The sequence below is a fragment of the Alosa alosa genome, chromosome 3 (genome assembly GCF_017589495.1).
Source record: "Alosa alosa isolate M-15738 ecotype Scorff River chromosome 3, AALO_Geno_1.1, whole genome shotgun sequence".
Classification (NCBI taxonomy): Eukaryota; Metazoa; Chordata; class Actinopteri; order Clupeiformes; family Clupeidae; genus Alosa; species Alosa alosa.
This window is the reverse complement of record NC_063191.1, coordinates 20394292-20407174: the sequence shown is the minus strand read 5'-3', so window position 1 is coordinate 20407174 and position 12883 is coordinate 20394292. Positions and strand designations below refer to the sequence as shown.

At 45.0% G+C, this 12883-nt stretch overlaps 1 protein-coding gene across 1 annotated transcript; it reads right to left on the bottom strand.

Moving 5' to 3' along the window:
- Positions 1-35: 35 nt before the first annotated feature.
- cog3 (component of oligomeric golgi complex 3) lies at positions 36-11053 on the bottom strand. The gene is made up of 23 exons (XM_048239840.1): positions 10799-11053; positions 9946-10092; positions 9769-9830; positions 9309-9474; positions 9112-9186; positions 8933-9025; positions 8642-8767; positions 8449-8529; positions 8264-8307; positions 8037-8163; positions 7832-7923; positions 7421-7560; positions 5566-5726; positions 5338-5446; positions 5052-5170; positions 4665-4754; positions 3663-3783; positions 3421-3509; positions 3120-3254; positions 2616-2691; positions 2316-2443; positions 1907-2005; positions 36-1746 (listed from the first exon to the last, which is right to left on the bottom strand). The coding sequence occupies exons 1-23, from the start codon at positions 10979-10981 to the stop codon at positions 1717-1719; spliced, it is 2493 nt and encodes an 830-aa protein (XP_048095797.1). The 5' UTR covers positions 10982-11053; the 3' UTR covers positions 36-1716.
- Between the last annotated feature and the right edge of the window lie 1830 nt (positions 11054-12883).

The following is a 12883-nucleotide window of genomic DNA, read 5'->3' as shown; positions in this document are numbered from 1 at the left end:
GCAGTGGCAGAAATAATGGGGAAAATGCCTTTTGGAAATGTTAAATAAATCTGTTACTTTATTGAAAGTTAAGTACAACAATCAGTACCATGGTGGTATCTTGAGAGAATGATTCTGTAACATCTTGCCAGTGAAAAGTGAGCCCCCTTCATGCCTTATAGTAGAATAAAGTTTCATATACAAAAAGAAAATGGTACAAAACATAAGATTTCCCCCAATTTACATATTTTGCCTGAATACACATTACTGACAGGGAGGGCTGGTGGAATTACATGAACGTTGAAGCTGACTTCCTAGAAAACAGGGAACACGTCCTCCTGAGAACTGGATGGAGGAGGTTTTGTGAAATAGTGGGAACAAGAGACAAAAACTGTGTCAGCAAGTTTTACAAAAAAAAGGTTTCGGCTTGTAGCTGAGGTGTTTGTCAGGAAGATGGAATGGATCTCGAAGGAGTGCAATGATATTTTTCATAGTCTTCGAAATTCACACACTCTGCTTCAGCTGCAAATTTAATTCCCATATTTGAAACTTCAATTTCTTAAAAGTGCTTAATGCTTCACCATTGTGATAGGGATGATAGATATAAACTTCTTACTTCATGTTGATTTATACCATGGTTGTGTAGTATTGCTCTAAAAAAAAGTTATCTTAATGTATATATGTATTTTGAAAGCTTTATCTGTTAGTGGGGACACACACACACACACACATACATATATATGTATAGTCACAGCATATCTGATTTGCCATATTTGTCCATTGAAGTCCATGAGTTAGTCCATGAATGTTCTCTCTATGCCAGGATTCCCAGGAGAGGTACTATAAGTCTCTCTGAAAGTGTTCTATTTAAAGACACTTCTAAAGCCTGACTGTTCGTGGCATGCTAACAAAACAACTGACTGATGGCTTAATGGGCACTTGGAGGCCAGGCCTTCCTAATTGCAGGTGGCTCTCCCCTTAGAAAAGCTATCTTTATGCCATGCCTTTCTGTCTTTGCTCCATTAGACAAAGCCAGTCCCCTGCACACTGCAAACCTGTACAGTTCTCTATACTAGTCCTTATAAAGGAGACAGCCCGTGCCAGAAAAGCTCCTGCAAATTGGGCTACCAAGGCCCAAAGCAAGACCCCCAGCTTTATTGTAAAGATACAGTATGTCAAACATATAGTCTGAGCGCTCTGAGCACTGTAACCCACACCACACCACACCACAGACGTATCCCAAGACCAATACAAGCCCAACATACTCTCAGTTCCTTATTAAAACTGCACTAGATTGTTATAAAATACAAGTCATTCCAGTACATATACATATATATATTAAAACAAATAAAATCCGGATCATATCTGATTTCCAGGCAGAAGCACTGTTAGGGAATTGTATGTTTGTCATCTCTTGCATCATCTTTGGCAAGCCGAGCTCCGTAACGCCAACTTGTTTCCCCAGACTCTCCTCTCACCATAGGCTCCCTGCAGCCTCCTTGGCTACGCTTCCCGCCAGCTTGGCTACGCTTGGCTCGGCGCTCCACTGCTGCCGCCGCCATCGTCGTCACCACTGCTTGTGCTCCACGCTGCTGGAGGGTCCGCCGCTCCTGGGGGGGGGGTTCAGGGAGGTCTGAGGAGGGGGGTGCGCTGGAGTGGAGTGGTGATTTGCCATCGCAGCGCTGCCTCATGGGAACTCCACTCGGCCAGGCTCGTCGGGCCGGCCGCACCTGGGCACTACTTATTTACAGACAGCAGCAGGTTGATCTGGAAGGACCCAAACACATGGCGCGAGAGATGAGACTTCATTTGCAATTCTACTGCTCCTACTTCCCCCATCGCCGTAATCCCTATGTGTGCAGCCATCTGGCCGGGCCGTGTGCGCGATGCTGCCTGCCATCACGTGCCCGTGGCCAGGGGACCTTACCTGCTCCATGGAGGGGCAGGCGATGATCTGGAGGTCCTCTCCACTGTACTCTTCCTGCAACAAGGCGTGCAGTCTCTGGAACACCTGCTGAATGTTATTCTATATGGACAAAAAGCAAAGAGAGACATTCAGAGAGCCTGGAAGATGGCAGCGTATACAGAAGAGCACCCACACATCCTCACAAGCTGCCCTTTTATAGAGAGCTGCCAAAAGTCTTGTATAAAAGAGAATCAATTTCTGTCTCGCATAACAAAAAAAAAAAAAAAGAGGGAACGCAAATGGGAAGTGGCACCAGGCAGTCCGTTCACAGTGTGAAAGCAGGCACTTCAACCCCGACTAGCCCCGACATGGCAAATGGGTAGTGACACGGACTGGGGAGGACGAGGATGTAACAGTTGTGCCCACCCACCCTGACAGGCTTGAAGAGGATGAACTCCGTGTCTCTGTTGGCCAAGTACAAAGACATGCTCTGCAGCGTGCCGGGCAGCTTGCTCTTTATCACCCGGTACATATCCATCACCAGGTCGTGGATCTTGGCTGTTTGACAAGAGAAACACAAAAATTCAGAGGCATTCACACATTAAACCCCGGTATGCCCGCATAAGCTGTCTGATGCTACTTTTTTTGTGTTATAGTGGGGCGGAGGGCGGTGTTGGAGCGGATCTGAGCCTGTCTCCTCGCGGCGTGAGGCTGATGGGAGCTGACTCACCCGGCTGAGCCCAGGACTGCTGGGATAGGTTGTACGTGGGCCCTCCCTGGACGGCCATTGTTTTCAGAGCCGACACCTGGAAAAGCACAGTGACAAGCCTGTAGTAGCCTCAGGGAGAGGAAACCTCACGTCACATTCGGTCAGGTGCCCTGTTTAATGTGTGTAGCGCTTGATTTATCAGAGTGACCAATCACATAAAAACTACCCTGCTCACATAAAACACAAAACATGACAGTACTGCAACACACATGAGCAGTGACTGCTCCTTGCGGTTTAATCAGACTGACTTACCAAAAACTAAACACATATTTTATTTATGAAATACTGCTCAACAGTGTGACTAGTGCTTTCCTGCAGCAGCTACTGCTCTCAGTGTGCCGTGCTATGCAGGAGACAGTGTCCCTATTGAGAGGCCCTGGAAAGCGTGGCTGGGGAGTGTGTGCGAGTGGTAAACAGTGTCTCGGCTGCAGCCCAGCCCTGGATGTGGCGGCGCTCCAGACTCACCTTGGTGAGGAACTCCTCCAGATTCCCCACAAAGATGCCAGTCTGCTGCTGAATGAACTGCTCGCAGCTGGACTTGAGGTGCCGGTCCACGTCTTTCTTCGAGTCGATGTAGTGCTCCTTTATTTCAGGGGTACCCTGAGGAGACAACGCCGCATGTGTGACAGCAGGCATAGCGAGAGGCAATCAAGCACAGCATGCATAATAAATCGTCCTGGGTGCACTGCTGGCTAAATTATTAAGCTTTTCCTGCCTCCTCAACCCCAAAACAGGAAAAGATACACAAGGAAAAATAATAATTTACCTCCAACAGAAATTCCAGGATGGCATTGTGACTGTTGAATCTGAAGAACTTGGGGACAGCCCTGGGGTTCAGGATTTTGAATGCAGCATCTAACAAAAGAAGACAGTCTCACACACACACACACAAACACACAGGCACAATTCCCAAGCCAGTGCAGGACTAGACTGCCCTCTAGTGTCGGCTATAAAGCCGTCTCAACTGCATGTGTGGAAAGCCAAAAAAAACAAGTGTGAGGGGCAAACCTCTGGTCTTCTTTAGGTCAAGTGAAATCTCTTTGATGGCAAAGTCGGTGTGGAAGGGGGCTATCTGCTCACGCATGATGAGCAGGTGTTTAATCAAGAACAGCTGTCCGTCTATCTGCGTCTGCAGGGGGAGAAAGGAGCAGTCAGGTGTGGCTGTGTGTGCCAACTCACCTCCACACTCACCCGCACCACCTCACCACAGCTGTCCCACCACAGACACACTCAAATCTCCATTCTAACCCTGGGTGCTGGTGTAACTGTAGCAGCCAGTCCCTGACTCATAGAGACTGATCTGGGCACACAGAATATACAAAGGTGCACTGCACTGTGGCTAAAGGCAACTCAGGGTTCTGAGGGGAAACACATGCTAGCACACTCTCAGCAGCAGCTCCCTCTCACTGTCTGTCTGTCTGTCTGTCTGTGCTGCGTGTCTGTGTTGTGGCAGGTAGGCCTGGGGGGGGGGGGGGTGAAGGATTTGTTAGACAGCCTCGCGCAGGGGCCTCCCTTTGATCCTGGAAAGCCATCCTGACATCTGGTTTGAAATTCATCACAATCCCCCTCCTGATGTGCTGGATCCAAGAGCACAGTGTATTTCCATGCCAGGTTAGGCAGACAGGGGGAATAAAGCACAATGGAGAGCCAGCAGAAGCAGAGCTCAGCCTCGCTGCCGTAAGAAATCACCGTGACTAATTCATGGCTAGGACGACGGCTTCTATTCTCAGCCCATGAGGAGAGGGAAAAAAAAAAGAAAAAAAACTGTGTTTAATCTGTGCAGAGAAAAAATATCACCACCTTATCATTTTAAAAAAGTAATATCTGTTGTGCCCATAACATACAAGATAAATTACTGCCACATCTTCTAATGTGGTGGGAAATCAACCTGACACATGCAATTTAGGAAAGAGTAAATACTGTGTGTGTATGTGTGCGTGCGTGTGTGCGTGTGCGTGCGTGTGTGTGCGTGTAAGAGGGAACAATGTATCCCTGAAAAGCAGTGTCCACCTTGTTCTTGAGGATGACATCGGAGGCTTTGAGGAGAGACTGGATGCAGGCTGATAAGGCTTCTTGAGATAAGCCCTGAAAGACTGCTCTCTGCACAAACACACACAAAAAAGAAATGGTGTCCTTCAAAGGGGCATTAAGACCTTGTGATAGAGACCATTACTCAGGAAAAGCTGAAACTCATCTGCAGTTGCCATGCACATAGATAGATGTTCCGGTGATTATTAAAAGAACGAGGACTGTCTGATCTGTGCACAAGCATAGCATCTGAACAGCACAAGTCAAAGCCCTTAGTCCCCAACACAGACACTTTTCCCATAATAAGCCACGAGACAATGTGTTGTGAAATAAAGACTGAATCCACAATGTGCTGGGGCAGCTACTTACATCTATGCAGCGGTAGAGCTTGGACAGGCAGACCAGAGTGCGCCGGACAGTGGGGTACCACATACCGTGCAGGTCCGCCGGCGAGATGGACGTCTGCAGCCGCGAGCCCTCTCCTCCGCCTGTTAGGGGCAGCAACATCAAGGAAACAAACGCATGAGGGCCGGGACTGAGCGAGGGCAGAAAGAAGGGGCCAGTCCGGCAGAGAGCCAGCAGAACTCTCCATCGTCCTGGCATCCTCCTGCCTTTTGTCATTGTGACACACACACACACACACACACACACTAACCAGAGCTAATGGCCCTCTTGGCCTCGGGATCTTCCAGCTGCACGTCGGAGAACGAGGGTTCGGCCGACTGCGAGCGCAGCTGCTCCTCCTTCAGGCTCTGGGCGATTTTCTGAAACACCCAACAACAACAAATAGTAAGAGAGCCTGTCGGGCCGGCAAACACGCAAATAAACAGCCGATTAAACGGAAAATAAACAAGCGATGAAATGAGAGCAAACAGCAGCGCACCTCCATCATCTCCAGCTTCTCGGGGTAGGCCAGGTCCCCGGGGGCGGGGTTGTAGCCGATGATGTCGGACTGGATGTAGATGTGGGTGCGGTAGACCAGCCGCTCCTGCACGTCCTCCAGCATCTGCTTCACCACCGCTTCAAAGGCCCCCAGCTGCCCCGCTGTCCAGGGGACACAGCACAGCACACACAGTTCAGCCTGGCCTGCCAGTGGCCGCACACACACACACACACACAAATACACACGTGTGTGTTCTTGCACTCACGCACACTCAAAACGCAGCAGGGATAGGCCCAGCGGTGGTCTCACACACACAGTCACAACACAGCATGAGATGTAGCTCAGTCAGCCAGTGGCCACTCTCTCTCTCTCACACACACACACACACACACAGCATGCAAATCAGCTTGGCCTGCCAGTGGTTTCACACAAACAAACTCAGAATAAGGTCAGCTTGCCAGTGGTCAGAAGCACACACACACACACACACACACACACACACACACACACACACAATACACATACACACACACACACACACACACACACACACACACAAAGCAGTTTCACGCAAGCATATGCACACACACATACACAATAAGCAGTTTCACGCAAGCATATGCACCGCACCATGGTCAGTTCAGGGCAAGAGATTATAAAAAGACTGACAGGAGAACGGCATGGCAACTAGGTCATCACAACTGGGTCACACTCAGTGTTCCATTGTGCATGATGTCTTGGCATTTGACAAAACCAACAGTCAGACATTTTCTGATTACAGAGAGAAACATCTGTGTCCATATTTAGGTATCCTGTTGACATCCTGTTCATGGTATGTGTGTGTGTGTGTGTGAGGGTGTGTCACTTTTGTGAAAAAATCCTGTTCGATTTGACACATAATAATAATAATAATAATAATAATAATAATAATAATAATAATAATAATAATAAGCTTTATTTGTATAGCACCTTTCATACACAGAATGCAGCTCAAAGTGCTTTACATTTGAAGCATGTAACACAATAATAGTCAGTCAGTCATTATCAATCACTTTTCTTCATTGCTGGGGCTGTTTATGATCCACTCAGCAACATATCAAAAATATAGAAAATGACATCATAAGACTGGCAGCCTTAACCCTCTTACCCCCCACAAGCACGCCATATGGCAACTGTGGCAAGGAAAAACTCCCATATTCCAGGAAGAAACCTTGAGCAGAACCTGACTTAATAGGGGGAGCCCATAAGTGTTCATTGAATCGATTGTAAAATCGATTTTCTTTGTCTAAAGACGTTTCCATTTTCAACGCCAAATATAGGCCAATCCACGGACAACTAACAGGCATTAGGAGGAACGTAAAGAGGGCACTTGAAGACGCACAAGCCAGCAATATTTCTGATTATTGGCGAACCCGAAGTGCTTTCATATAGAACTCCTCAAGTTATTAGGGCTTATCACTCGTCTCTCTCATGTCACACAGGTTGATCGCGTTGTCCTCCATTTTTTGGCAAAACACCATCAGCACAGCAGCCGATTGAAACAGCTGTTTCAGGTGCGTAAAATTGGTGGGAATTTTCTTTTTAGCTTTCGCAATGCCTACTGCACTTTCGGAATTCTTTATTTTCTTTTTCTGCTTGTTTGTGGGTTTTGTTACATCTATCTTTTTTATTTGTTTAATTCGTTTAAAATGAAGTGTACATATTTGGTTAAAATCGATTCCCTATTTTAGTTTCGAAACTTGTGTTGGTTGGTCCAATCGATTGTGCAATTGATTTTCGAACGTAAAGTGACAGCCTGAGTGTGTGTGTGTGTGTGTGTGTCTCTGTGTCTGTGTGTGCTAGTACAGTGTGTTACCATTGTTGTGGACATGGTCCTCCAGCATCTCGTTCTTGAGGATGCTACAGAGCTCGGAGAGCGTCTCCAGGTGGATGACATGGATGATAAGCGGCCGCAACACATCATATAGGGAGAGGCACAGCTTCTCCAGCAGCTCACTGTGAGAACACAGCACAACAAGCAACCAGCCATCAGCACTGAGCAACAAGACCCCCATTGGGGCTGGTTTACTAGATAGCACAACGAATTCTGAACGGAACCGGTTCAAGAACACATTCTCTATCGGCCGAAAAAGGTGTGGCCAACTCATCACACCTGTATCTCAGGTAGTGATTAGACACTCATCTAATGAGCAAAATCATGAACTGCTCACTCAGTGAAAAATGTCAACGGTTGACAAACTAGTGGAAGAGACACTGTTCGACTTACTCTAATTTTGACGTAGGTTTGGAGAAAAACTCGTTATAAAGCTGGTGTTCATCCTGACAAACGTGAACCATAAAGGCACAGCCACTGCGCACCTGGAGGAAGAACACCAACATCACCACAATATTGGTCAAAATGTTGTATTATGAGGAATAAAATCAATGATACATGATAACGTGTGAGAGCTCTGTAGTCTGAAGGGTGATACCAGGGCACAGTGGTCCTTGTTGTTCTGGCTGGTTAGGTCAGTGATGGTGGAGGCGATGCAGGGACTCAGCAGGAGTTCTCTTTGGTCCAGGTAACACTGGTGGATTTCATCCAGCAACTGATGGTATCTGTGCAGGGCAAGGTACATTACAGTCTTCTCATGGAGCTCAAGAGACACAAGAGAATCACTACAGTAGCACTTGTTCAATTTAATTTAATTCAGCTTACTCTGGAATCTTCTCTGACCGCTTTTCTACTTGTTCTATTAATGTCTGGAAAAACAAGAAAAACAAGTAAACATTCTGTGTGGAGAATGCAAAACATTTGCTATGTTCACCAGATTATGCACACTTGTTTTGTCTAATCTGCCCACATAAATGTAAACAGATTCTGAAGAAGAACATAAACATTACCCTGACTTTTGGAGCGGCAGCTCTGAACTTCACATAGTACAGTGTAAAAGCATTATCTGCATTGGCTGTTCCCAATGGATCCTAAGAAGAGAGAGGGGGTTATTAACTGAAACATACAGAGCACCACAGCACTTCAGAACGGTTCCTCAGGTGGCATAATTATACTTCTCAGAGATAATGTTAGCATCCATACCCTTTTTGTGAGCTGACTAGTAAGGTTCTGCATGGTGTTCACAGTATGAGTCTTCATGAGGTGCATAGCTCTTGAGAGACATTGTTTGAACTTGGTGAGATACACAGGATAGTCCTTGAAATTTGGCTGAATCGTAAACAAAGAGAAGAATGAATATTACATTAGTGCATGCTCAATCTCTAACATTCATCCAACCCTGAAGCCAAACTCTCTGCCAGTAGGCTGAATCAAACATAAAAAGCCACTCTTACATATCCAGAAAGGGGAAAAAAAGACCACATGTATACTTACATGCGAAGAGACATATTCGATGCAGTCGTCCAGTTTAGAAAGCACTGGAATAAATTCTTCACTGTTCACTGAGAGGGTAGGGGAATTTAATTTCTGAGGAGATAAAGAGAGTTGGTGACAATTTGCTGAGTGTGCTGGCACACTGAAAAAAAGGACCCAAAATAGTAACTGAATCCTACCGTATTTATGTTTTCCAACTCATTGAAATATGACAGCTTTTGCTGAATGCTCTCTGCCAAGTCCACAAGTTCAGACTGAGAAACAAGACAAATTAGGATTTAATTGGCAGAATGCTGAAAAAGCAAGAACTGGTCTCACTGTCTGTTTAAGTCACCAATGAAATCCAGCACACATTCTCAGTAACCCACTCTCTAACCTGCTCTTTCAGTAGCTGCTCACAGGCCTCGTGCAAAGTGCCTGTTTTGGTGGACACAAACAGATACTGCTTCTGTAGCGAGTCCAAGTGCTGCAGTGCTTCATTCACATCATTCAAAATGGAGTCACATTGTTCCTGATAGCCATTCAGACCGTCTCGTGTTTTTCTGCCAGAGGGAATTAAAAAAAAAAAAAAGACACTTTGTGAATATTTTTTATGGGAGAGACCTGCTCTACAAAGCCAAAACCCAGATATCATTCCCTGAGTTTAAGCACTAACTTAGATAGTGTAAAGTGCAGATCAACTGCCTTGTGCTTACTCATTCGTGTTAAGTAAACGTCTGGGCTTTACACATTTTGCAAAACATTATATAAGCATACAGTAGAATGACCAATCATGCAAGAATGGAGCCAATCTCTAACATTCATGCTGCCAAACTCCCCAAGAGACTTCCCCAAACCTGTATTTAGCTCCTTCATCCTGATCCATTTGAACTTGTAACTTGGAGAACCAAGAGAAAAACTGTAGAGCAGATAAGAGATACAACGTTGTTGTCATTAGACAAGGACACTCAACATATCAAAAAATATAACTGAGTCAGTGGAATGATGGGGGTACATGTAAATGAGCGGCTGACCTGTTGCGCTGTCTCTATTCTCTCATTCTCGAGGTCCAGCGCTTGGAAGCCCTTCAGCAGCACATCCTCCGTAGATGCTGGCACTGTTGTTGTAAAGGTGGTACGCAAAGAGCGTGAGGTCAGGCTGCAGAGGTCCTCGATAGGCAACTACATGAAACGAACAAGGGATCAAAATGTGACATAAATAGTATGCACTGGCAACTGGGAACATAACTTCAGACAGAAACACTCTTGTTCCTTCAAGCTAAATTGAAACGTAAGTCTGTTAGACAGCTAATACACAACTGAACTTGACTAGCTTGTTGACAGATTTATCAGCTAACGTTATCCTCTCACCTCATTCTATACTATCAAATAGCAACCCATTACTCGAACCACGAATCAATTTCATCCATGATTTCGCTAATTAACGACATGGAACATAAGGACATGCGCGGCATTGGGAGTTTATATTCTTACAAATGGCTAGTCAGCTAGCGACGTGGCAAGTCGATTAGGCTACTACAGCAACTTTGTTAGCTTGCTAGCTCGCTAGCTAGCTAGCGCTAACCGGGTAGACATAACATAGCAATGAGAGAGCAGAGCTAGTAAGTCAGTTAGCCAGCCAGCTGGCAAGCTACTTCACTCATTGAAAATCACTGTAGCTGGATGCAATCGAAAGCACCCTCTGTTTGTATGACAATAGTGCAGATGGGTGCATGCAACCTTTCTATGAAAACTTAACATGATATGTCAACTGTCCTATAATTTATGACAGACCATCAACTCACAAGAGAAAGGGTAACGTTATTAAAGTATGCAGCAGGATAACTAGTGCTAGCAATGTAACGTTAGCAAGTTAGCATGCACTCACCTCAGATGGAATGGGAAGTGTTTCAGCTGCAGTACGAATTTCCAAAATCGAGTCTGTTTGTTTTTCTGTTAACGGCGCCATGGGATCAGTCCGTCGGTCCCACAATGACAATTTTTCACGGGTTTCTTTGTCAGTTAAATCTAGGAGAGACTGTTCCATGGATGCCATCGTCTCTATCAACATTCAACGTCATCAAACACACCAGTTCCTGTTCCTGAAGTTCTCCGTGGTAAAAGGTTGTCGTACACTCCTCTACCTCAGTACGTACTTTTGTGGTATTTATCGTGGCTGGCCGTTAGGGGTTACCCTTGTTCCATGCTCTTCCATCCAAGTAGGCCTGTGATTTTTCGGATGATGACTTACCAGTCTTTTACCAAACATGTACTTTTTCGTTGTGAGCCTTTCTTTCTTTCATGTCCAGAAGGAAGTCTTTGGAAAGCTTAAAAAAAAAAAAATAATTTTACTTTAAATTCCAGCACCTTAACCACCACATAGGCCTAATGCTGTGTTTTTGGTCTTTAAGGATCAGATTGATACAAATTCAGCAACTGTATGGAATTACTAAATGAGTTGATTAGATAAGTGTAAATGGCAGTCACCTTAGTCTAGGCTACAGGAGGCTGTAGATTCCTACAACATTTGTTTCTCACAAATTAGTGTCTGGAGTGAGTTCGTGATGAAATGTCTTCAGGATGGAGGCTTGCATACAAATCTCCAAAAGTGGTCCACGGACCATCAGTGGAGGGATGCCCTCCCTTGGGGTTATTGCTGCTGTTTTGACATTTTGCAATAGACTGGCACCCCTTTTCTATGCTTCTGTGAGTGGCGAGTGACTGTTTTTGCCCTGAGAAGACTCTGACAAAGGATGTTTTTCTGTTTTCTAAGGCTCTATTTTGTTGTGGGAAGGCTACCGGTAGGGTAGGTGCAGGAGTGTCAAAAAAGAAAAGACGTGGACATGCTGCTGGCCATCTTTTCATTCAACAGGGAATGTTGTTTTATTTTGGGAGAAATGGTGTGTTGTCAACACAATAGGCTATTCCATGTTTTTAAAAGTCAACATTTGTTTGTGTCTTTCTTTCTTTGATTCTTTCTTTTCCCATTTAGACTAACATGCTATAAGGTCAGATTTTTACACCGTGTTGATCAAGAATGGAGTGGCTGTGAGGCAAACTAGGTCTCACGGAAAGACATTCAATATAACTGTCCTCAGGGCCAAAAATGATGATCTGCTCTGAACCGTGGGGCTGTTGGCCTAACAAATGGGAACAGAGCTCGATTGATTTTTTGGAGTCATATCCCTGGGCTAGGTTATATATAGGCTACCATAGAAGCTCATATTTAGCAGTAAGTGTGGTGTATGTCAGTTTTATTCACTATCTTAAACAATCCTTTAATTTAGCTGAATATATTTTGTGCATGCAGACCACTAGCCACAGAACAGTGCTGAGAAATAAAATATGTTTTTACAAATGACATAGAAAGTTCAGGCAGTACCTTATTACTCTATGCTATTTTGCTGTCACTGTCAGCCTGCAATTAACCAGCAAACATTAATTGGGACTGAATAGTTGTTTATTTATCAAATGTTTTTTCTTGTTTTTAGAATGAATGATTTTTAGGTATTTCAGACACACAAGCACACTTGCACTTTAGTGTTATTATTACTCATGTGCATGGAGCTTCATATTTTTGTGAAATGGAAGCTTGTGTCAAGAGTAGCCTAGATGATGTTCAAACTGAGAGAGGTGACATTATTCTGTCAAATAAACAAACACATTATCCTATATTGAATTTAAAATAATAATAATAAGTCAGTGCCCATGCAGACAGATCTGTGTGACATCATTCCACAAGGGGAATCTGTGTGCTCTAGTGCACCGTCATGATCTGTGTCTAAGGGGCAAGTGAAGGCGAGGTCAGCGTGAGGTCAGCCGTGTTTGGGCTCACGCTGTTGAAAGAGACTGAGGAGTCCCCCAGCTATGACACAAAAGCACAAAAAACGGAGATGTCACAAAGGATCTTGTCAGTCTCCTGTATAGGTGTATGCTGTCTGAGTGTCCTACTGAATCCCATTTTGACATACTT

Bases quoted from the DNA above. Each gene is read 5' to 3' on its own strand.
- cog3 (XM_048239840.1), bottom strand. From the start codon at position 10,981: ATGTTGATAGAGACGATGGCATCCATGGAACAGTCTCTCCTAGATTTA. The intron at 9,831-9,945 runs GTCAGCCGCTCA...TCTGCTCTACAG, and splicing joins GAATAGAGACAGCGCAACAG to TTTTTCTCTTGGTTCTCCAA. The intron at 3,510-3,662 runs GTTTGCCCCTCA...TTCTTTTGTTAG, and splicing joins TGACCTAAAGAAGACCAGAG to ATGCTGCATTCAAAATCCTG.